The 26,164-nt window shown below is 35.8% G+C and overlaps 1 protein-coding gene across 2 annotated transcripts; it reads right to left on the bottom strand.

The window, feature by feature from the left end:
• Positions 1–888: 888 nt before the first annotated feature.
• On the bottom strand, positions 889–23,770 carry Med6 (mediator complex subunit 6). Of its 2 annotated transcripts, XM_026401786.2 has the most exons (8): positions 23,718–23,770; positions 17,076–17,235; positions 15,700–15,791; positions 13,907–13,989; positions 13,210–13,318; positions 10,315–10,430; positions 2,017–2,044; positions 889–1,299 (listed from the first exon to the last, which is right to left on the bottom strand). In XM_026401786.2, exons 1-8 carry the CDS (start codon positions 23,737–23,739, stop codon positions 1,169–1,171), a joined length of 741 nt encoding a protein of 246 aa, XP_026257571.2. In that variant the 5' UTR covers positions 23,740–23,770; the 3' UTR covers positions 889–1,168. The 2 variants fall into 2 exon arrangements, with proteins under 2 accessions (XP_026257571.2, XP_077655985.1); XM_077799859.1 differs by lacking the exon at positions 10,315–10,430.
• Positions 23,771–26,164: the final 2,394 nt, after the last annotated feature.

Raw genomic sequence — 26,164 nt, 5'->3', positions numbered from 1 at the left:
ATTAAAAGTTGTAAATTAAAGTGATTTGGAAAAAAAAAAGTGATATGGCCAAGTAGGAGGGAGATTTGGCAATATAGATTTAGAGCAATAAAAATATAGAGTCGAGTGATATTTAGAACATCCAATAATTTGATATTGAAATTTTTCCTAAAAATATAAATGTAAACATTGAGAAGGCATTATACGCAAATATAATCACTAAAGTATCCCAATAGAACACAAGAAAAGTGTAAGAAACCTGAGACACAATCACTAAGAGGAATTATTCAGTCACTAAAATAGATGTTGTGGAGCTGAGGTTGTGGCTCAATGGTAGCGTGCTTGCCTAGCATTCATGAGGCACTGGGTTCAATTCTCAGTACCACATACAAAAAAATAAATAAATAAAGGCCCATTAACAACTAAAAATAACTTTTTTAATATTGTTGTAGTTGGACACAATACCTTTGTTTCACTGATTTTTTTTTTATGTGGTGCTGAGGATTGAACCCAGGACCTCACATGTGCTAGGTGACGGTGCTACCGCTGAGCCACAACCCCAGCCCAACTAAAAAATAATTTTAAAACATGGATGTTGTATAAAAACTAAGTAAACATAAGGAAATTCTTACAACAGGCATAATAACATGATAAAGTAAATATATGAACAGAATAATTACAAACTGGTTTAAAAAGTTATTTATGTATAGAGAAAGGAGTCAAAATTCAGAAGACTCTTGTAGCAGCTATAGTATGATGATATCAGTTAAATTTTTCCTTTCTTTTATCTCCCAAATTACATTAATACTGAGGAATATGCAACTAATATAAGAAAATTTAACATTAATCCTTTATGTCCTCAAAAGTGCAGCTGAAAATTTTCACAAATAGCTAAGAAGGAAAAAGCCATGAACAAACAAATACCTTTATTTTGTCTTTAAAGGTGTACACTCCAGTACACACGAGAGTAAGCAGGCTGCTTAAGTCCAGATCATAAAAGGTTACAAAAGATACTTAGGAAATAGTCATATAGAAAGCAAGATGGGGATAATATCCTTTCTTAAACAAGTACATTCCACACCAATCAGAGAGCTGTGGACCAAGTATCTTAAAGCTCAAGAGCCTACCATAGTACTGAGGTATAATAATTGATAAGAGGAGTCTTGCAAGCTTCCCTTTTGTCCAATTCTCATTGAAGTCTCATCCGTTTCTCAGGGGGACCTTTTGTGGTCACTGTCTGTTGGACATTCTTTGTGGTTTCCTTCTCCTCCGATTTTACAGTTTCTGGTATAGGTTCTGCCTCTTTCTTTGTTTGATCCACTGGACATCAAATGCAGAGTTTTTTTTTTTTTTAGAGGAATGAAGATGAAAGAATGAGATAAATTTAGACAATGGTTAATATGAGCACTCTTTCAAATTCACTTTATTAAAAAATATTTTCTTTAGTTGTAGATTAACACAATGTTTATTTTTCATTTATTTTGATGTGGTGCTGAGAATTGAACCCAGTACCTTCCACATGCCAGACAAGCACTCTACCCCTGAGCCACAACCCAGGTCCTCAAATTCACTTTTAACTGCATATCTCAATTTCCACATTTACCTGTTTCCTCAGGCAGCTGTACTGAATAAGCTCCGGTTATAAACCTAATAACCTATTATTAACTCAAGGAAATATACAAAACTAGAGAAGAATACATGGCATTTAAATCAGACATCATGTATGTATGAGATATAATTATTCCATCAGTTCCACTGATAGTTTAATTCCTGTTTTCAGTGAAAAAACCACCTCAAATAACCTCAACTTCTTCATACCTCCTCAATATCGACTCCTTCCACTTAATTCATCTTTTAAATACTAGTATTACTATCACAGATACAATATCTACTGGCAATTCAGCAGATCTTAAAGGTTAGGAGTGAAGAACTACAATGGGAGAGTCTAAGAAAAAATAACCATGGCACATTTCACATGCATTAAACACGTTGTTTGGTCTATTTCAAGTTTAGTAAAGAGTATCAGATGACCCATACCTGGAACGGGCTTTTCTCCAGACTTTTGCTATAATTTAAAAAACAGGGAGGGGGAGAAAAGAAATAAGAAACAGAATAGTAAGGTTAGCAAGGTTTTCTTCTTGATTTTACAAATCTTATTAAAATGACACCTCCATCCAAATTTGCATTATAAATGATTTCACGAAGAAATATTGCTGTTCATGTTCCATAAAAAATAAATCTGTCATTTTCTACTTCTTGAGAATACCCCATTCCAGAAAAGACAAATATCAAACTAAAACAGAATAAAACAACCATAAAAACCCTTGAACATCTAACAAAGCCCTCTGCTTCCACTTGCAGGTTACAATGCTTTACAATAGTAGTTAAGTAGAATCCAATGAGAAAAATAATGGAGACTTCAAGACTCCAGAGGCTTATTTGCTTGGAGGACATAAACTATAAGAAGAATAAAGTTTGGATGCAAGCATGGGAACTAAGGAGAGAAAAGAGGTATTTTCCTATGAGCGTAAGGCATACAGCAAATGTTCCATTAAAAAATCAAAGTGCATAGCAAGGGCCTAAGCAACTCAGCAAGACCCTGTCTCTAAATAAAATATATAAAAGGGTTGGGGATGTGGCTTACAAATTAAGCACCCCTGGGCTCGATCCCCAGTACCAAAACAAAAACAAAAACAATTGAAGTGCAGGGAAAAGTGATGGGGACATCAGAGGTCAGGAACAAGAAATTCTTTAACTTGATTAGGCTCCATTGTCCAATCACACAAATTAAATGCTCTAAAATACCTTCTTCCTCTTCAAGGCTTACAGGTTACTACTCCCTCAAAGCCAGTGACACTTACATCCTATGTTTAAAAGCAAAATGTCAAAACAATAAAGTGCCAACACTACTTCCAATCTCCTTGCAAACTTACAGCTTTCATTCACACATGCACATGCACATACACATTTAAAGTATCTCAAAAGAAAAAAATAATTTCTTCATTTCTAAAGTTAATACATTTATCTGTTTTCCAGATTTCTTTCTGAATTTAGATATCCTCCTACCTATTCCCATGACTCATATTCTGGTGTCACATGCTCTAGATTCATGATGTCAACTGCCAAAATGCCCACTCCAATGGAAAATACTGTGAACATCTACACTCGACAAGACCAAAAGCTGAGCTCTATATTTTTACTCACTGTGCAGAAAAGGGTTACTATGGAAAGCCTGAAACTGCCATCCTGAGAAAACCCTGATTTGCAAGGTTGGCCCTTGGCTAGTATATCTAGGAACTTTAATTTTGGGAGAGTTCCCACCATCCTCTACCTGTTAACAGTAGCTGGCTGTGCCTAGACTATTTGTATAATGTAATTTATGCTGAATATCTACTTTCCTTCAGAAACTGTGGAATTTTGGTATGTGCTTTACAAAGGGAATGTCCATGCTGAACCCATCTCCTTCCCTACCACAAAACAACAACAACAACAAAAAACCTCGGGTGCTGAGTCTCTAATGGATTTCCCAGGGCAAAAATATACATTTTGCTGCATCTTTATTGTTGAAAAAGGAGTACATTTTGCATAACCTCTCGTGGGAAGGAAAAAGTACAAGGAAGCCTATACATGGAATCCTATACACTCTACCTATGTCTTTTTCCTTTGTGATCTGGCTGTATATCCTTACCATATCACAGTAATAAATATCAGCCATTGAATACAACTATATGACAAGTCCTATGAGTCATTCTAGCAAATCTCCAAAATAAGGGAGTGAGCAGAGGAATCCCACACACGGCCACATATCACCTATCTTGTGAATATATGAAGACTTAAACATGTCTCAAGTACTTTGGGGAAAAATAATTTTTATCTCTTTAAATGTATAGAAGGAAATGTATAGAGTAACACTGAAAGGAGTGAAAAAAATTGAGATGGGAAAATTTTCATATAGCTACTCTGAAGCATCTGAACACTACAAGACATTGAAATAACATCATTACTCACCCAACTTACACTGACTAATGTTTTCTAGTGAATACTGCTGGACAAACTAGAAGAATATGTTGAGGTGAGCAAAAAAGATGGGAGTGCCTTTCTGATCAAATGTAATGAGGACTTGGGATAAACCTCAATGAAGTAAGATCCTATTGTATTCTAGCAGACTCTCAAAAAAATTACTGAAAACATATTCAGTACTATTCTAACTCCAGCAATAACAATAATTCAAATTCAGAAAAAGGAAACATCAAAGCAGCAGTCCAGACTTCAATATTCTCCTGTTCACCCCCTGATAAATCAATATCCCTAGGTACCAGAAACCCAGCTGTTAAAAACAATGGATAAGGAGAAGTTAAATTCTGAGCTACAAGTATTTTAGAAAAGACACTGTGTAGAGAATCAGATGTGACTGCGAGCTTGAAAACCTAATGCTTACTGTCCTTGATGGAGCCTGCCTGCAAACGGGATGTTCTGTCAAGGTCTAGATAAGGTAATGGCAAGCATACTTGCACACAAGATGTTTGCTGTCTTTGATGGAGCCTGCCCGCAAAAGGGATGTTCCATCAGGTTTAGATAAGGTAACAGCAAAAGTGCTTGAACGAGATGTTTGCTGTCCTTGGCAGGGCTTTCCGGAAAACGGGATGTTCTGTCAAGTGAGCTAGGAGGGTGCTAAGAAAATTTTTATCTATTCTTAACAAAGAGCAGAGCTCAGAATGCTCTGGCCAAAGAGTAGATTAAGCCATTAATTAAGCAAGTTACTTCTGATTAGAAAGTTACTTCTGTATACTATGTTTAGCTAGCCTAAAGACCTGATTTACTGCTGTTAGAAGGCTGCCTTCTTGTTCACAATACTATAAAAAGACTGCTGTATAAAATAAAGGAGCTTTTTTTTCTTCTGCTTCTTCTGCTTGTTTTTCTTTGCTCATGCTGACCTTCTAGTGAGTTATTTGAGGCAACACTGTGGGTAAACAGGAGTTCAAATGAGCTAAAAGTGGTCCTAGGATTATTTGCATCTCTAAGTTTAAGCAAGAAAGTTTTTGGTAGTTCTAGAGATAGCCATCATTTTCCTATTTTTGTTACATATTCTTTTGGGGGGAGTTAGCCATTGACCCCCTGCATAGTTAAAAGAAATGTGGGGTTCAAGAAAATGACAACATAGTGTATATGCTGTCAAACCTTTTAAAAGAAAAATGTAATGTAAATAACTTACTGAACTAATATGAGGACTGGAGTTTGCTTGAAAATAATTGGGAAGAAGTGGAAAAAAATGAACCATGTTTGATAAATGTTGAAGCAAGGCAATAGGTACATGGGAGTTTCTATCCCCCCCCACACACCTTTTTTTATGGTACCAGGATTGAAGCTAAGGCCTCATGCATGCTAGGCAAACACTCTACCACTGAGCAATATCCCCAGTTCCTTGCTTTTCATTATTCTATTTTTGTATATTTTTGAAATTTTCATGTTCTATAAGATTATGCTTTTTTTGTTTGAAGAGCTAAGTCTATGTCTAGCTCATCAGGACAGAACAGCATAAATGATTCAAGGCAGGACTCTCAGCCAGAAAAATAGAGTATTCACTCATCAGAGTACCTCAGAACCCAAACACAGAAGTTGCTGAATATTCTGAAGGTTATTCAATGTAAACAAAATCCTAACAACTATATTTCAACAAAAATCTACTGTTTTTCCTATATTCTGAATTCTGGTTAACAAGCAATACCTAGTCTAATTCTAGGTCTCAAACATCATCTTTAATGCCAATCTTACCAAACCCACCCTCCAAATTTAAGTTATCCTAACTGAAATATCTCTTGAATCTGTCTCTTCTCTATCCCATGTCCACAGAATAAATTTAGACTTTCTTCAACCTAAATTCCCTGACTCCAAACTTCAGCCTCCTAAGCATCCCCTACATTGTTATTAGTTATCTTTCTATAATACAAAGTGAAGATGATCATCCTCTTATCCTTGGAGGAAATACTTGCCAAGAACCTCAGTGGGTGCCTGAAACTATAGTAGTACCAAACCTATATATACTATGTTTTCCCTACAAATACCTATGATAAAGTTTAACTTAATAAGAGATTAACAACAATAAGTAATAATAAAATAGAACAATTAAAACAATATATTATAATAAAAGTTACATGAATGTGGCTTCTTTCTAAAAATCTTACTGTACCATACTCACAATTCTTTGATGTGAGATGATGCCTATATTATATGAAGTGAGGTGAATGATATAAACAATTTAACATAGTATTAGAATACTATTGACCTTCTCATGATATGTCTCCTTAAATCAGGTTAAATACTGCTGTAATCAAGTTCTTCATTAGCAAACAGCCTCTCCAATAATTTTTATATTCTTTAATCCAAATTCCTAAATCTGTGTAAACATCCCTTACTTGTAGTAAATGGCTAAGTATCACTAATTTCAGGAGATCCTTTGCTGAAGTCTTCATATAGACTCAGTGCTTTCTTGTGCAACACAATGTTCATCAGAATGTGTTTAGTGTTCTAATGTTCCACTTACAAATTTAATGGATTTTGCATCTTAATTAAGCACTTAAACACTGCTGTTTTAATTACAGTTGGAGTTTTGACAGCATATCTAACATAAATTTCTCTTTTCCTTCCTCACATTATCACAGATAGAAGATCCATTATTACCATACATCTTAGCAATCACAGCATATAATTATCTTTAAGTTGAGAACTTTTATCTTTTCGCTTGAAGTAAGCACTTTACAGCTTACTTTAGCATATGCAAACTATCAGCATAACTATTCTTGTGCTTTGGAGACATTAAGTAAAATAAGGGTTACATTAACACAAGCACTGTGATGAAACAACTGATAACCAAGACAGCTACTAAGTGACTAATGGGTAAGTAGCACACACAGTGTGTATCTACTGGACAAAGGAATGATCATTTACCAGGAGGGACACAGCAGAATGGCATAAGATTTCATCACACTACTCAGCACAGGATGCAATTTAAAACTTGCAAATTATTTATTTGTATAATTTTCTACTTAATATTTTCAGACCATGGTTGAAATAGCTGAAACTGCAGAAAGCAAAATCATATATACGGGGACTACTATATATTACTCTCCTGTAACTACTTTTAAAAATTCCATTAAGTATCCATTGCCGTAAGTAATAGAAATATTAGCTGGTCACTAAAAGTGACCTTGAAGATAGGGAAGAGAAATATTCTAATACACTAGTGTTTTGGAGTATGCACTTAAAATGTATACATTAAAGGGCTTGGGATGTAACTGACTTAGAGTGCATGTATACACAAGGCTTTGACTTTGATGTACAGAACTATCAATATGTATTTGTGTATATACACGTATATATGTGTGTTTGCATATGTATACACACACACAATATTTAACACTGATTTGACTTATCTCCAATGATAATAGCTATTATTTTAATACTTCAAGTACCTCTGAATGCAGCTGGAAGCCTGCTATGTTTATGGAGGTGGTAATGAGTTATAGGTTTAAAATAGTGAATCCTGTTCTTCAGGAATAAACCCAAATTTCTTTGCATGGCATACAAAATCATTCTCAATTTGACCTTCATTTTGATGTCTCATCTTCCATTATTATTCCCTTTCTTCCTCAAAGCATTTTTCAATTTCTCAGCACATGTTTACTAATACTCTTCACCTTTCTGTTTTTCTATTACTATTTTTTAGATCAGTATTACTCAAAAGAAATGAGTGAAACATCAGTGTTTACAGCAGCTCAATTCACAATAGCTAAACTATGAAACCAATCTAGGTGCCTTTCAACAGATGGATGGTTAAAGAAATTGTGGAATATATGCACAACAGAATAGTATTCATCTTTAAAGAAGAATGAAATTATGGCATTTGCCAGTAAATGGATAGAACTGGAGAATATCATACTAAGCAAAACCACCCAAAAAAGCTGAATGTTTCTCTGTTATATAGATGTTAATTCACAATAAGGGGGAGCAGGGGAAATAGAGGTATTTTGGACTAGACAGAGAGGAGTGAAGGGAGAGAAGGGGGCACAAGGGTAGGATTGACAGAATAAATTGGACATTATTACCCTATGTGCACATATGATTACATGACCTGTGTAACTTTACATCTGTAAACCAGATGAATGAGAAGTTATACTACATTTATGTATGATGTATCAAAATATATTCTAGTGTCATGTATAACTAATTAGATCAAAAGAAATGAGTTACAAATGCAAGTTATATCTGTAATTTTAAATTTCTTTTTAATATATACTGTTTTAGTTGTAGATGGGCACAATACCTTTATTTTATTATTTGTGTGGTGCTGAGGATCGCCTAGTGCCTCACACGTGCTAGGCAAGCATTCTACCATGGGGTCACAATCCCAGCCCAATTTTAAATTTCTTAGTCACATTTTTAAAAAGAAACAAGATTATTATATTTCATTTGATGAAATACATCTAAAAAATTTTTTTTGGTTTTTCTTTAAAATCTAGTACATTTTACCTTTATATCACAATTCAATCTGGACTAGCTGTGTTTCCAGTGCTCAATACATGTGCCCAGTGGCTACTGTACTGAACACTGAACATCCAGGTGTTCCTCCCTCAGTCTATTTGGCAAATACTCACTGAATAAATGGCCAACCACAACTAACCTCTTAAATCCAATAGTGGTTGCTCATCACCTGGCATACAGCTATAATTCATTCATTTACTTACTCAACAAACATTGTTCCATTTTCAAATATAATACACCAGATTTTTCTAAACAGGCTTTCTTGTCCTATATTCCAATTTGCATCCTCTGCTCCCTTCACTACCAGATAACCATTCCAATAACACATGTTTCTCACTATAAAAGGTCTGCAAAAGAGGAAGGGGAGATCTACTCCAAAGTCATCCCATAGTATGAAACACTTCATTTAATTTAAAACTACCTTTGAAAATCCTTTAAATAGCTTCAAGGAACAACAGTACACACTATCGTAGATATACACAATCCTATAAAGTTCCATAAGAACAAAGACTAACCATGAAAATGACATATTCATATAATCCATCTCTTAACCACTTCATTTTAAAAGTTCATTTAGTGGGACGGCAGATGGGTTTACTATTGTAACCACAATAGTAATATATATACCACACTGTGGAATTCATATAACTTAAATACCAATATGGTGTAACTCAATTAGTATTCCCACTTACCCCTTTACTAGACCAAACCCTCTATCACAAACGTTCTATTAGTTTTGGGGGAATATCAAGGATTGAACTCAGGGGCACTCAACCACTGAGCCACATCCCCAGCCCTATTTTGTATTTCAGTTAGAGACAGGGTCTCACTGAGTTGCTTAGCACCTGGCTTTATTTTTTTTTTTTAATATTTTTTTAGTTCATGGTGAACCTTTAATTTATTTATTTCTATATGGTGCTGAGAATCGAATCAAGGGCCTCACACGTGCTAGGCAAGCACTCTGTCACTGAGCCACAACCCTAGCCCTAACACTTTTTTGTTTGTTTGTTTTCAGTTGTAGATGGACACAATACCTTTATTTATTTATCTTTATATGGTGCTGAGCATCGAACCCAGGGCCTCACACACACTAGGAAAGTGCTATACCACTGAACCACAACTCCAGTCCTGCACTTTTCTTTTTCTTTTTTTTTTTTAATTGGTTGTTCACAACATTACAAAGCTCTTGACATATCATATTTCATACATTAGATTCAAGTGGGTTATGAACTCCCAATTTTTACCCCAAATGCAGATTGCAGAATCACGTCGGTTACACATCCACAATTTTACATAATGCCCTATTAGTAACTGTTGTATTCTGCTACCTTTCTTATCCTCTACACTTTGCTTTTTCTGAGGATGGCTTTGAACTCAAAATCCTCCTGTCTCAGCCTCCCAAGCTGCTGGGATTACAAGTGTACACCACCATGCCCCACCTATTATTTTTTGTTACAAAAGAATTCCATCATTTAAGGAGCTTAATACTATAACAGGCTAGAAAGTCAGCTTGTAGAGTGAAAAGAATGAGTTTTATATTCTAATTTTGTCACTTTCTGAATTAGAGTATTATCTACATGCCAGCCTCATAGTTTGCAAGATTTAGTAAGGAACACAACCCCCTTTATTCATTTCTTCCATTTAGTCTTCTGATACCTTCCCTTTGATTCAGAGGTAATTTTTTAACTACTCAGGAAAACCAGTCATTTTAGGTCATACTTGAAACAGTTGTCAATTTAAAATAAACATGTATGTCACCAAAAAAAAAAGTCAAAATTAGCCACACATAGTCATTACCTGCACAAACTTGGGTGGAAATTTCTGTCTAAGATCTACAAGTAAAGCATCCACACGCTGTCTCTGAAAAATAGAGCTTGGTTCTTCTTTCCTTTTGGCTTTAGGCTTGACTTTATCTATTAAAATATGAAATCCAAATCAAAACATTGCCTAATCAGTTTGTTGTGTCATCTTACAAATCTTGACCCATTTAGAAATATTTGAACTTCATTGTTGTGGTGGGGGAGGGGTATTAGAGATTAAACCTAGGACTGCTTCACCCATCCCCAACCCTTTTTATTTTTTATTCTGAGACAGAGGCTCGATAGGTTGCTTAGGCCCTTGCTAAATTGCTGAGATTGCCCTGAAACTTGTGATCCTCCTGCCTCAGCCTCCTGAGTCACTGGGATTATAGGCATCCACCACCACACAAGGCTCAAACATCATTATTTTCAATGGCTGCTATACCAACACAATTCCCCATATATGCTAAACACAGCACATAATAATGAATTTTTCTTCTTTTTTGGCAAAAATACTGAGGATATTGAACCCAGGTGTGTTCTTCTCTGAGCTGCATTCCCAGTTGTTTTAGTCAGTATGTATGTATGTATGTATGTATGTACTTATTTATTGCTGCTGTAACTAAAGGACCTGACCAGCAAAACTGTAGAGGAGGAACAGTTTATTTGAGGGCTCACAGTGTTAGAGGCCTTAGTCCATAGAAGGCCGGTTCCATTCCTGGGGGCTTGATATAATGCAGAACATCATGGTGGAAGAGAGTGGCAGGGGGAAGCAACTCACATGATGAACAGAAAGCAGAGAAAGAGTTCTCCACTTGCCGGATACAAATGTATATCCCAAAGCCACACCCCAATTCCCCCTTCCTCCAGCCTCACCCTACCACTCAATCCCTATCAATTGATTGGGTTAAAACTCTCAAATCCAATCATTTCTCCTTGGAACCTTCTTGCACTGTCTTTTATGTAAGCTTTTGGGGGATACCTGACATCCAAACCATAATACCAGTCCTTTTAATTTTCCATTTTGATACAGGGTCTTACAAAGATGGCAAGGCTTACCTTAAATTTGCAATCCTCCTGCCTCAGTATTCCAAGTAACTAGGATTACTGGAGTTCATCACCATGCCTAGCAAATGATGTTCAATTCTAAAACTTAAGAAGCTGACATACATATCTTTTAAAGATACGCAGTTTCAGTATATAAACAAGGGTAGACTGTTTTAAACTTTAATTACCTAAATTACAATCCAGATTATTGGTCTGAAATTGTTTTTGTATATTGTTAGCATATTGTGTGATCTTTTTCCAAAAAATCTTCTAGCAGCAAATGGAATAAGCATGTTTCACAAACTTAAGTTACCATGCTCAATTATAAAGACTGTGATCCACTGAACAAAACAAAAACAGATCACAAAAACAAGGAAAAAAAAAAAAGAACCTAAAAGAGAAATTGTAAAGTTATTCACATATGAGATTTGCGCTGGTAGCAGGAAGGATATTGGGGAACTATCTCTTAATGAAGGATTCCAGATAAGTATTAGTCCAAACTTTCTTAAGGTAAGGTAAAATAGCCCATGGGACAACTAAGACAAACTTTCCAACATCAAATGTTGTTGCCTACAGCTACTATTAGGAATTAAAATAACTATATCTGAAAACCATTCCAAAGGTCTGAATTCTATATAATGGCTACCTTTCCCATAGTAATGTATTATGAGTTGTCATGCTCAGAGAAGGAAAAGCCAGATATAAAAACACATTTCTGGGAATAGGTTTTCCTGGTAAAATATGGTGGAAAAGTGTTATAGTTTGAATATGAGATGTCCCCAACAGCTCCTGGGTTAATGCAGGAATATTCCGAGATAAAATGATTAGATTATGAAAGCTATAACCTAACTGGTCCATCATAGTTTGAGTAGACTAACCTTGTGTTAACTGTAGGCTGATAGGACTTGACTTGAGGAGGTGGGTCACTGAGGGAGTACTCCAGAAAGGTTCATCTTCCTTGCAGCTCCTCCCCACTCTTTGCTTCTCTGCAGCCATGAGGTAAACAATTTTCCTCCGCTACTGCCCTCCAGCCATAATATTCTGCCCCACCTTGGGTCTGGAGTAATGAAGTCTGCTGACCATGGCCTAAATCTCTAAAACTGTGAGCTAAAAATAAAGTTTTCCTCCTATAAGTTGTTCTTGTTGGTTATTTTGGTCACAGCAACACAAAGCTGACTAACACAAGAACAGTAATAGGTAAGCAACCATGGGAACTAGGGAACCTGATACTATGACAGATGATAACATAGAATCATCAGAAAACAGCCTGGTCGTCTGAAAATGGAGATCTAAAGGCAACACCTCTATTCCCCACTTTGAAGAGTGGAAGATAAAGGGTTCCAAATTCCAAGATGACTCAATAGTTAGGTAAGTAGGAAACATCTTTGCTTTTCTTCATCACTGTTTCTCCTCTTTATGCTCCAAATATTTCAAAACCTTGAATCACCTTCACAAAGATTATCAGCTATCTATCAGAATAAATTATGTTTCTATATGAAACTTTTTATTACCACATGTAGTATATGAATCACAACTGTAACAATGTCACTACCCTATGAAAAAGTAAAGCACACCTGAAAAACGTTAATAGTCATCATCCTAAAGAAAACAGCTTCTGTATTCCCAGAGACTCTGAAGGTTGAGGCTAGAGAATCACAAGTTCAAAATCAGCTTCAGCAATTTAGACCCTGTCTCAAGATAAAAATAAAAAGGGCTAGGAATGTAGCTCAGTTGTAGAACACCCCTGGGTTCAAACCTAGTACCACAAAAAAAAAAAAAAAAAAAAAAAAGTTTCATCCTTAGAGGCTCAAAAACCATTTTAGAAGGGCTTAGGTGTTCTACGTACCTTGCTCTTCATGATCTTTGAAGTGCCACCAATATCCTTTAGAAGGATGATATCGACAGTATGACATAGCTTCATCAAAAGCTGACTGGATGCCATGCACTGCAGTAAGCTTACAATAAGAAAACAAATTCTAAATTTCTTACTAGGTCAACCAAATTTCCAAAAGTAAATAGTCATAAATGTTACATATGCAAAGATAGCAATTGTGTACTTTTTAGAACTTAATTAAATTAGTATATAACTGGAGCTATAGTGTATTGGTTCCAGGATTTCTCAGATACCAAATTCATATATACTCAAATTCTTTATATAAAATGAATTATAACCTACATACACATTCCTATATACTTTAACTCATTTTTAGAATACTTATCAAAATGTTATAATGTTATGTAAATAGTTATTATAATGTATTATTAGGGAAATAATGACAAGAAAATAATCTGTATGTGTTCAGCACAGGTGTATTTCTTTTTTTTTTTTAATGTATTTTCATTGTACAGTGGTTAAATCCATGGATGTGAAACTGTGAATACAGAAGGCCAACTGTGTGTATTAGTATTGATTTGGCCTAAAGTAAACAATGTTCAAGACATTCCAATAGTACTTTATACCACTTACACAAAAGAGCTCCTACTTGATTCTTAGAAACAGGGCAGCTAAACTGAAAGTTTTCTTTTGGGTTAAGAACACTTACCACTCTGGAGTTTATAACTGATCCCAAGTCTGGTGCCTGATAGATCACTCCAGCAATGATATAGTAATCAGCTAGTGGGATAACTAAAGCATAAGGGAAAAAAAAAATGTTTATGAACCAGCTATGAGCACAAATTGCTAGATTTTCACAAAAAAGAACAACTAAAATTTGACATTTTCCATATTGCATCTTAAGCAAGGTTTGGCAATTCCTGTTTTTGTAAATAAAGTGGTACTGGAAAACAGCCATAACCATTCATTACATATTACCTTTGGCTGCTTTGGCAATAGTTGCAAATCTGGCTGGGCTTGGTGGCGCATGCCTGTGATCCCAGTGGCTCAGGAGGCTGAAACAGGACTACCATGAGTTCAGAGCCAGCCTCAGCAACGGCGAGGCGCTCGCTAAGCAACTCAGTGAGAGCCTATCTCTAAATAAAATACAAAATAGGGATGGAGATGTGGCTCACTGGTTGAGTTCCCCTGAGTTCAATCCCCAGTTAAAAAAAAAAAGTTGAAAATCTGTCAGAGTCTAAGGCCTACAAAGCCTAAAGAAGTTACTCTCGGCCAGGTACTATAGGCCTATAATCATAGTAACTCAAGCGACAGAGGCAGAAAGATTTTAAGTTTAAGGCCAGCCTTGACAACTCAGACTCTGTCTCAAAATAAAAAAGGCCAGGGATGTAATTTCAGTGGTAAAGCGCTCTTGGGTTCAATCCCCAATACAAAATAAAAAATAATTTACTCTCTGGCTCTTCACAGAAAAAGTATGTCGACTCTTATACAACAGCAGTGCTTGTCAAATAAATACATCTGAATCACATTAAATCAGTTTAATGTGCATCTGGATCTCTTTAAAATGAGATGCTTATTTGGTAAGCATATTGCATTTCTAACAAGTTTCCAAGTACTGCCGATGCTCCGGTCATTCAACCTAACTTTTGGGAGTAAAACCTTTAAAGCAAAAGATTACCCCAGGGCTGAGTCCTAAGGAATATGACAGCTGCTATTTAGCCAGATGCCATTCTATGCAGCTTCTATATTCTGAATTCTTTCATATGGTCTTGACTTTCTTCCAAGGTTCTCTGATTCTCTGTAACGCCTGAATTTTGAAAATAAATTGGATTCTGGAACCACAACTTCTTTAGCGAGTCATTCTCTGAAATCAATACTAAGAGTTGTTTCTAAATGTCTTGATGAGGGTATCTAATTGGGAGTTATAGCTGAGACAGCACTACCTGGCCTCTTATTCTATTAGTGTTTGGAGAATGGTCCTTGGGCAAGTTGCAAAAGCCCCAGCATGGCTTTTTAAACATTTCCTAAAAGAGAGTTATGCCTGCTTTACCAGCCTACTCAGAAAAAATGTACAGTGAGTATGCAGGCACCTGATTTCCTTCTGGGAGTCTGGAATTCTGTAGAGGATGCCTATTTGATGAATCCTCAAAAAAATATTCTGGGTCCAGAGTCTCAAATGGGTTTCTCTGAGCAGACACAAACATGTGACTACATCTCACTGGTGAATGGAGAGCACACTTAGTGTGGTTCCTTACAAGAGGGAAAGCACAGAAAATTTGCACACAGATTCATATAGATTCTCCCTTATCTTTTTTCATTACTAATCTGGTTGTGCATTCTTATTTATGTTCATACACACACACACACACACACACACACACACACCAACATACTGAAAATTATGTGATCCTGGGGACTCAGCAAACAGAACTCAATCCAAAAAATAAGAAATAAATAATGGTATTTTTAAAGAAAATAATGCCTGAAGTTTACATATCTTACCTTGAGCAGGGGACTGCCGCTGTTGCTTCCGAATGATGAAAAGAATGGGCTCCTGAGCATGTAAAAGGATATACTCGACTCCAACCATCTGACTAAAACAGAGAGAAACCCAGAGATCTCTGAATGCCTACAATTTTGTAGAACAATCTAAAAGTGCAGCAACATTTTAAATAGGATTAAAACTGCCTATGTTTGATGTTAAAACCTGGCAGTCAAATAGAACTGGCTGCTTTTCCAGAGAGGTGATATAAAGTTAGATTGTTTTGGTTTTGGTACCAGGGATTGAACGCAAGGGTGCTTAACCTCTGAGCCACATCCCTAGTCCTTTCTAATTTTTTGAGACAGGGTCTCACTGAGTTGCTTAGGGCCTTGCTAAGTTGCTAAAGCTGGCTTTGAAATTGCAATCTTCCTGCCTCAGCCCTGATCCCAAGACCGACTACAGGCATGTGCCACTACACCTGGCAAGATTTACTTTTAAGCAACAAAATTTTTCTACAAAAAATCACCATAAGGGACTGGGGTTGTGGCTCAGTGGTAGAGTGCTTGAGGCACTGAGTTTGATCCTCAGCACCACATAAATGTAAAATAAAGATACTGTGTCCACTTAAAAAAAAAAACTAAAAATAAATATTTTTTTAAAAATCAGCATGAATTGAAATCTGAGTAATTCAGGCAGAAAAGTGAGCTGAAAGTATCTTTTTCAAAAAGGCATTCAAAATACTATGGTGCTTCCTAATCAAGAACTATAAATATATATAAAAAATAAAAATAAACATGAAGACCCAACTGTACATTTTATCCAAAACACCAAAGATTTTATCCTCACCCCAACACATTTTTTTGACCTGCAACAAAAAGCTATTCAAAATGCCATAGAAATTAATTTCCTAAAACCCACCCCCATAGTATTTTGGGGACAAATGCAGAATTATTATATATAGTTTCAGAAATGTTTTTAATAGCAATAAATTCTTGATTATTTTGCATCCTAAGTCTAAAGAATCTTGATTGTGTTTAACTAAAATTATATTTTCTTTATTTGTCATACAGAGAAAAACCTATTACAAACCAGAAAACATTAAATTAGATTTAAAGGGGACAATAATCACAATTGTATGATTGAGAAGAAGCTGCATTGCTAAAAACACTCAGAACAACATTTAAACTTGTTATTATTTTAAATAAACATTGTTATTTAGAAGAGTTATAAGTTACAAGAGACTTCTAATAATTTCCTTGAATGTCATATTTATAACAAACGCACACAAAATTTCAGTTTCTTTACCAAATCTTGTACTTCATGATCCACAACTTAAAAGAATGTGTACTACAAAATCTCTAGTCCGCAAAGATGTTACCTTCTTAAAATAACTTACTTCAGGTGTTCTAATGTTAGCCTCTGCATTTTGACCACTTCATTATTACATGTCCTGTCATAAAAAGGATTACTTCTTTCTGAAAAGTAATCCAGGACACTACCACTGTTCAAAATGGGGATCCAAGAGCTGTCAACCCAAGAGATTCCCAGGAGATTATCTACAGGGGGGAAAAAAATAATAATAAAGAATCAGAAAAGCAAAAGAATCTAATCCGAGACATCCTTATGCATCTAATATAGCAGGCACCATGAATAAAAGAATAACATGAATACTAATCTATGTACTAAACAGAAGAGAGAAATATGCAAGAAAACAATGACAACACAAAATAAAGTGTTAGAATATCTAAGTATTAGAATTAGGGTATGAATAATTTGAAAGCACCAAGGAAGGATAAGAATTCCTAGGGAATACCTAGATTTTTCATTGAGGGGAGGTGGGTTTTAGCTCTTTGAGAATCACATGGAGGAAAAGGAAGAACACAGGAAGGTATGAAAATATATGCATATGTTTAATATATTTTTACTTTACATAGTATATACATGAATATGTAAAATATGTTTAAAGAGTAATTTGATTAAGTGAGGGAATATTAAGATTAGAGATCTAGAAAGTTCTTTTAAAAAATTGGAAATCCTGGGGCTGGGGTTGTAGCTCAGTGATAGAGTGCTTGCCTAGCATGTGTGAGGCCCTGTATTTGTTCCTCAACACTACATAAAAATAAATAAAAGTTATTGTAACCATCTACAACTAAAATATATTTTTTAAAAAAAAAAAAAGAGAGAGAGAGAGAGAGAATTTTTTAATATTTATTTTTTAGTTTTTGGCGGACATAACATCTTTGTTTCTGTGTGGTGCTAAGGATTGAACCCGGGCTGCACGCATGCCAGGCGAGCGTGCTACCGCTTGAGCCACATCCCCAGCCCCTATATATATATATTTTAATTGGAAATCCTGCCAGGCATGGTGGCATATCCCTGTAATCCCAGTTACTCGGAATGCTGAGGTAGGAGGATCACAAGTTTTGAGGCCTAGGTAACCTAAACCCTGTCTCAAAGTGAAAAACGAAAAAAAAAAGGGGGGGGGGGCTGGGCATGCAGCTCAGTGGTAAAGCACCCCCCAGGTTCAACCTCCAATACCCTCCCCTCCAAAAGGTAAATTTTGAGTTTTTATTTGTTGGCATATAATTCAAAAATTTCAAACACATTCACAGCCAACAGTTTGAGATCTCTCAATAGGAACAAATAAGTTTAGGAGCTATTATTATAGACAAGATGATAACGTGTCAAAATTAGGGGGCAAATGATTAGGTAAAATTCCCTTCTTATAATCACATCGTTTCATATTTCAGATTAGAATTAATTAAATTTTAAAAAGACATAAATAGACACCTTGAATGAATGACTTTTTATTGTCTACTGACTATGATAAATAGGCCTAAATCGTGAATATCAAAATACCTATATAACCTGGGTATGGTGGCACACACCTGTAATCCCAGCGCTTGGAGGCTGAGGCCCTAAGCAACTCGGTGAGACCCTATCTCAAAATAAAATATAAAAAGGGCTGGAGATGTGGCTCAGTGGTTAAGTACCCATGGGATCAATCCCTGGTACCAAAAAAAAAAAAAATATATATATATATATATATATATATATAATAGTAGTTGAAAAACTTCAGCATCCCCTATATTGCAATTGCTTCTGGTATCTTTAAAGAAGTCAGAAGAAACTCAAGGTGACAAGCAATGCTAAGCAAAATAAATCAAATGAAAAAAAGTTCAAATATTTATTTTAAGTAAAAATGTAAACTATGCTTTGTGTGCTCTAAAACATAGGTGGAGACAAACAGATGAAGTATGCTGATGTCCAAATAATTAGTATGTTCATCATCAATATATCATGCCATAACCAAATATACAACAGAACAAGAAATAACATTTTCTGAAAATGATGGTTTTTCTAATGCAAGGCAATTTAGGATAATCATTAGCTTTAAATTCAATGGTTCAATTATTAAGTTTTATTTATAACAAAATTACACATTTCTTTTAATTTCCAAGGAAAATTGTCTCTTTTTCTCCCTAAAAATGTTTCTTGTGTGTCTTTACTTTTCTAAGCATTGCCACTGTCTTCTCTACCAGGCTCTCATCATTTTAAATCCTACCTATTAATTCTCCATAATTGTTGGTAGGTAGGATCTATAATTATACATACTAGACTATATATGTAAAACACTTAGCACACTGTAATAGCCCAATAAATTTCAAATATGTTGATGGTGGTGGCAGCTTTTTCTCTGTCCTTAACAGCAATTTTTGCACGTTTTTGTTATTAATACCTGTAACTCGGAAATACAAATGTGGTTCCATTAAACTCTTTTGAGTTTTTACTCATCAACAACTTTCACAGGACCTGATTCACAGTAATGAGCAAATGCTTATTAGTTCACGACTGAGGGCCAAGGACAAGTATGATGTGCTTTAATAATCATACATCTTTTTCAACTCATTAACACAGACTCCAATATTCAAGAATGTTCATCTTCAAAATGGTTGATATTAAGAATATGGGCTACAGCTAGAAAACCACATAATTATCTATTTCCACTTGGAAAGTATCTGTGACTACAGCCTCATAAAGACTGCAACCACTTCTTACTACCTTCATTGTTACACTCTACTTTAAAACTACCTCCTAATTGCCACATATTGCAGAAGTGGCCTACTAACGGATTTCTCTAATTCTACTCTTGACCTCCTTCAATGTTTTCAGCAGCCAAAGTGATTTTTATTAGGAGAAAGAAAAATAAAGAAGTCGTCAGAACAGGTCATCCCTCTAGTGAAACCCTTCCATGACTCTCCATTTCACTCAGAGGAAAAGCCAAAGACCTTACCCCAGTCTGACACCCCTCTAATCCAATCTCCTTCCCACATCATCTCTACTTCACCCCTAGCTATACCAATCTTCTTGCTGTTCCTCTAATACACTTCTATCTTAGAGCCTTTACTATGACCCTAACAAATCTAAATAAAAAGTAAAACATTACAAAAGCCAAACATCTGAATATAGTTGTATGGAATAAATGTTTCTCTTATCAGCAAAACAGCCTTTTGACATAGCTCAAGTACAGCATTCTAACAAACTGAAAGTAACCAAAGTAGGCATTTGAAATAATTACTTACAATGAAAGACATACAGGTAAAAAAACAGGATCCAGAAATGCTGACGATCACTAAAGAACTATCAGTAAGTCTTCTAGACCTCAATTTGATTAACATAGAAAAAGGCGCCTCACAGCCTCACAAACATTTCAAAAATCTAGTATAAACCAAAAAAAAAAAAAAAAGTCTTCCTGCTACCCAAGATCAAGGAAGCAATTAAGAGGTCACATCTCCATATGTTTACTCACTAATAGAACAAATATTTGAATGCCTCTACTGTTCAGCTGTGAAAAAGAAACAACCCTGCCCTCAATAACTAGTGGGTGTTCAATGGAAGGTATTACAAACCCAAAAATAAAATTTACCACAGAAACACTTCCCATCCAGACACCCATGGGGGTATGACTTAAAGAATAAGGTGGCCCAACAAAAACGTACATGAGAGAAAAGACAGTCATTTTAACAAATGGTGCTGGGAAATCTGGTTATCCATATGCACAAAAATCAACCCAAAATGGATCAAAGACCTAGGAAGTAGACCAGAAACCATGCCGCTTCTAGAAGAAAACACAGGGTCAATAACTCAGCATACAGGAACAGGCAACAACTTTCCCATAAGATCTCAGAAAATAATCCTAAGAGTTAATAAGTGGGATGGCATCAAATTAAAACACTTCCACAGCAAAAGAAACAATTATGAATGTTAATAGAGAACCTACAAAATGGGAAAGTCTTTTCTAGCTACTCTTCTGATAGAGAATTAACATCTAAAATATATAAAGACCTCAACACCAAAAAAAAAAAATTACTAAATGGGCAAATAAAAATTTCTCAAAAGAAATATAAATGGCCAACAAATACATGAGAAAATGTTCAACCTCATTAGCAATTTGGGAAATGTAAATCAAAACTACATTGAGATTTAACTTCACACCAGTAGGAAGGGCAGTCATCAAGAATACAAATAATAAATGTTGGAGAGGATGTGGAGGAAAAGGGACACATTTATACTGTTGGTGGGACTGTTAATTAGTACAACCACTATAAAAATCAGTACAGAGATTCCTGAAAACACTAGACAGGGAACCACCAAATGACCCAGCTATACCACTCCTGGATATTTATTCTAAAGAGTTGAAGTCATTCTACTATAGTGCCACACGCATACCCATGTTATAGCAGCACAATTCATAATAGCTATAAACTCTAGAGCCATGCTATATGTCCGTCAATAGATAAATGCATAAAGAAAACACGGTTTGTATACACAGTGGAGTTTTATTCAGCCATAAATGGTGAAGGCGATCCCCCACTCACCGTCTTGACAGGGTCACAGTGAGAAAAAGTGCTGGCAAAGCAGCTCTCCCACTGTCTTGACAGGGTCACAGTGAGGATGAATGCTGGCAAAGCCGCGCTGGTTGGTGGGAAACCAAAACCATGAGACCCTTATTTTTTTTTTTTTTAATGTAACTGGGACTTTTCATTTTCATGCTTATGTTCCTGACAGGAGGCATGAGCATGTTAAATGCCAAACAAATTAAATTTCAGATGGCTGAAAAATAACAGGTAGTTCATGCCTTGGAGGCTGTTCTACTACCCCTCAGCATATCAAGGACAAAGTAGAAGGCTGTTCTTTTATCTCAGTACATTGAGGACAAATCTGATAATGGACAACAATCATCCTCTAAAAGGTCATGAGAATTTTAGGCATCACATTGATTGTATCAACTAGAACCCAAGCCCATATTTCCGGCCTCTTAGAAAACCTAATCATTATGCTTATTTTACAAAGCTCACCACATGTAGTCTCATTTTTGATTAAGGAAAGTTATATTATACACTTAGGAAAGTTAAAACATATAAAGATATATTCTTCTCTTTTTATAAACCCTTTTTTACTTTACATAAGGATTTATGATGAGCACAGTTAATATTGGTGGAAAGTGGATTGATGTTTAGAACTTACTTTCTATTGAGAAAGATTATAAAGATGTGAGAACTAGTGCACCTTGACTGAGAAACAAAGAAACTCTTTGAGAAAGCAGCTCAACTAGTTTTATGAGAATAAATTTAGGAAATAATTAAAATAGCTTTATAAGACACAGTTTTAGAATAATGTTAGAAATATTATTTTATTTCGATTCTTAAGTTTAGAAATTCTTAAGTTTTTAGTTGTATGGGTTTCTGATATGTTTTAAGAATGATTTATAAACTTTAGGATGTTTTAAGTATAAGATTTAAGGGGACTTGTTTAGATGGGAATTTTAGATAAAGTACAAGTGTACTTTAAACTTAAAGGTTAATGATTGGTTAGGAGACTTAGAGTCTGGTTGTGTAGTTTGGCATTAGTTAATAAGAAAATAGCATATCTTGGGGAAAATAGTAAATCTTGGGAAAATCTGAAAAATGTAAATTAGTGACGTATTTTATTAAGGATTCTGTACTTTTAATAATTAAATAATTAAAGGTCATATCCTGGAAAAATGTAAATTAATGTTACATTTTTTTTTGTACTCCCAATCATGGATAAGGAAATGTCATGTCTTGGCAAAGTTTTAAATTATGTAATCAATGACGTACTCTGAATCTATAATGATGAGAAAAATTGTAATAAAAGATGACCCAGAGAAAGCTGCATTAGAGCTCTCTCTCTGGAGATTGCTCCAATGGAACGATTCCTGTCTCATCTTTTCGCGGACGCCACTCATCCTTCAGGACTCCCTGGACCCCACTAGGGCAGGACCCGGGCACATAAAGAAAAATAAAATTATGTCATTTGCAGGAAAATAGATGGAACTAAATATCATCATGTTAAGCCAAATAAGGTGAAGGGGTCGTATGTTCTCTCTCATATGTGGAAGCAAAAGAGGAAAAAGGAAAAGAGGGGAGAGAATCTCATGAAAATCGGGAGATCAGTAGAACAGAGGAAGGTAACAAGAGAGTAGGAGACGGGGAGGCAGGAGGAAGTGTCGGGGAGTCATATTAGCCAAATTATATTGTTATAATCTGTGCATAACAAATATGTAACAACAAATCCCACCATTATGTACAATTATAATGCACCGATAAAAAGAACTGGGGGAAAAATAAGGTGACCTCAGGACAAGCCCCCAAGATATCAATCATATCAAGTCGGCTGATTATACCATTCCCCTCTGCCCAGAGGCCACCTCTTCGCCCCGATATAACAGCCCCAGTATTGCTGCAGAGATAGAAGTGTAGAACAGTACAGCAGTTCTGAAGGCTCAAAGCCTATGGTTGCTTCAAATCCCTCCCCTTCAACGCTTTTAAGAGACTCGTCAAGAACTAAGGGAAAACTCTTCTTAACTTTTCGCCAGATTAGAGCCTTGGGTCGTCCATAAAAATGATCCAAAAGAACCTGAGGGACCTGACCAAGGAATCTAAACATTCCCCGCGAGCTACAAACCCCCAAATCAGACCACAATCAGGGAAAAAAGTATAACGGGATAAATCACCTCGGATATCCACCGCCGCCATACTAGCAAAAGCACTCTAAGGCTCCTTCCGGCGCAGAGTAAACGTAAGAACTATTACGACAAAATGTGAGGGTTAAGTATTTTACGGATGGTGAAGAGGGACATAAGACTAGGGGCGCGAAGCCGAGAAGAGAGGCCAAAGTAGAGACTAGGCCAGGAGATAGGCGGGGTTGGAAGGTGGGAACCGGGCTGAGAGGGAGGGGGCGTGGCTCAGTGGTGGTAGCTGCAAGCCGAGAGCAAGGGGCGGGCGGTAGAAGGTTAGGAGCCGGCGGTCGCAGGGGACGCGGAACTGAGGGGCGGGGCTGGGAGCCGGGAGCAGGCCAGGTAAAGGGCGCCTAAAGGCTGGCAGGCAGCTGCAGCGACAAACTGGAAGGTGAGGGCAAGGCCAAAGGAAGGAGACCAAGAAGGGCGGACTGACTACTGGAAAAATAATTGGGAGACTTACATGGAAAAGGAGGTTGAAGCGGGGCCAGCCCCAGGTTCATCAGCGAGGAATTCGAAAATTTACTCTTGATCTCCCATGACTGTCAAAAAGATAAATTCTGATGCTGCAGAGTTAGAAGTGGGAGCCACTCTAGTTTCAAAAGCTCCTGACATGTATCCAATGAGCTATTAGATTTAAGAGCTACTGGACGTTCTCTTTTTAACCATGCTCCAAATATGGGTCTGGTACTGGATTTAGGATTTGAGAGTCGTCGGCTTTTATGTGACTAAACTCCCTAAACCAATCTGAGACCAAAACCTCAGGGCCGGAAGTCAACCATTAAGATTAAGAAGGAATACCCAGAGCAATGGTACAATGCCTGTGTTTCAAGTTTCCTGAAACAGGTCGCAAGATTTCAGACAGGGAAATATTCAGTGGTATGAGGAAAGCCTCCGAAAAGACTCAAGCTCCAGTGTGGCTCTGTGAAAGCAAAATGATGGAGATGCAAAAGGCACAGAGACTGAGAAGAGGATCCCAAAATCTGAAGGAGGGATCTGGGATGAGTGCCTATATCTTCAAAACAGGGATTATGAAAGATCCTTCCTAACCCAAGGAGAGGCCCATGAATTTAATTGGGATTTTCTACCTAATAGATGGGGAATTCAATTTTTAAAAAATATTTTTTTATATTTCTCGAAACACATTTATTCAGAAACTATGCAGAGCCTTAATTTTCTACCAACTCACATTATAAACTCAAGATTCATTATGTTCTTGCTGTTACTGCTAAAATACTTTAAGTTTCAGTCAGTGAAAGATACTATATCTACAATATATTTTGCTTCAAATATCTACATATATCAAATATAACATGCATAGGTTATGGAAACAATGGTATTTAAATGAATGTCTCAATTTTATACAGATACAATGAGAGACATGTGGGACATATGCTAACATTGTTATCTAAAATATTCATCGTATACCACATTTTGGTTTTAGATTTGCAGGTTACAGGGAAATAAAATAAGAGTGACAAATCTGGAATGAAAAAAAAAAAGGGGGTGGATTCCATTCTCCATGAACCGAAGAGAAAAAAATTTTTTTTAAAATGTGGTATAATATTATTTGTTCATTCTAATTAAGTTTAATAGTAAAATATACAAAACATAATCACAGACAAAAATGCATAATTACTTGATTTCTGAACTAGAAAAGGAAACATTGCTTTGCAATACAAACCTATGTGGAAAGAACATCCTCAGTAAAAATAAATCCTTACCAGAGATTACCTGAGGGCAGAAAGAAAAAGTAATAGAACTGGGCAGAAGTACACTAGTGGTCCCAGTTTTATCTTCAGTGTTTCCTTGGTTGATCTCAGTGATGCTTACATGGCTATACTATCATCTTTGCTTTTTATATTACTGAAAATTTAATCAATTTTAAGTAAAAGTACAAAATGTATTTTATTTAAGAAAAAGTACAAACATGAGCATATTTAATATGTATGTCAAATATTATTATAATATTTTACATAATACATATCATGATAATTTATGTTCACTCCAAACCTTTGAACACTTCTTACTCATTTATCTTTCATCCTTTTAAATTTGTATCAAAATATTTTTTTTAACTAGAAGAAAATAGAAATAAATCTTAATCTAATTTTGGGTTAATGAAAGCTTTCTTTTTTAAAATTTTTTTAATCCTAATTTGTTATATGTGACGGAAGAATGCATTACAATTCACATTACACATATAGAACACATTTTTTCATATCTCTAGTTGTATACAAAGTATATTCACACCAACCATGTCTTCATACATATACTTAGAGAAATGATGTCCATTTTATTCCTCCATCTTTTTTACACCCCTTTCCCCCTTCCTTCCCCTCCCTCCCCTTTGCCCTATCTAGAGTTCACCTAATCTTCACATGCTTCCCCTCCCAACCCCATTATGAATCAGCCTCCTTATATCAGAGAAAACATTCATCAGT

Source organism: Urocitellus parryii, chromosome 6, assembly GCF_045843805.1.
Source record: "Urocitellus parryii isolate mUroPar1 chromosome 6, mUroPar1.hap1, whole genome shotgun sequence".
In the NCBI taxonomy this organism is placed as follows: Eukaryota; Metazoa; Chordata; class Mammalia; order Rodentia; family Sciuridae; genus Urocitellus; species Urocitellus parryii.
The sequence above is the reverse complement of the archived record's forward strand: the minus strand, read 5'-3'. Positions and strand labels throughout refer to the sequence as shown.

Coding starts and splice junctions, on each gene's coding strand:
- Med6 (XM_026401786.2), bottom strand. CDS start 23,739: ATGGCGGCGGTGGATATCCGAG. Junction 15,792..17,075: donor CTAACATTAGAACACCTGAA/GTAAGTTATTTT, acceptor TCTCTGTTTTAG/TCAGATGGTTGGAGTCGAGT. Junction 13,990..15,699: donor GCGGCAGTCCCCTGCTCAAG/GTAAGATATGTA, acceptor CTTATGCTTTAG/TTATCCCACTAGCTGATTAC.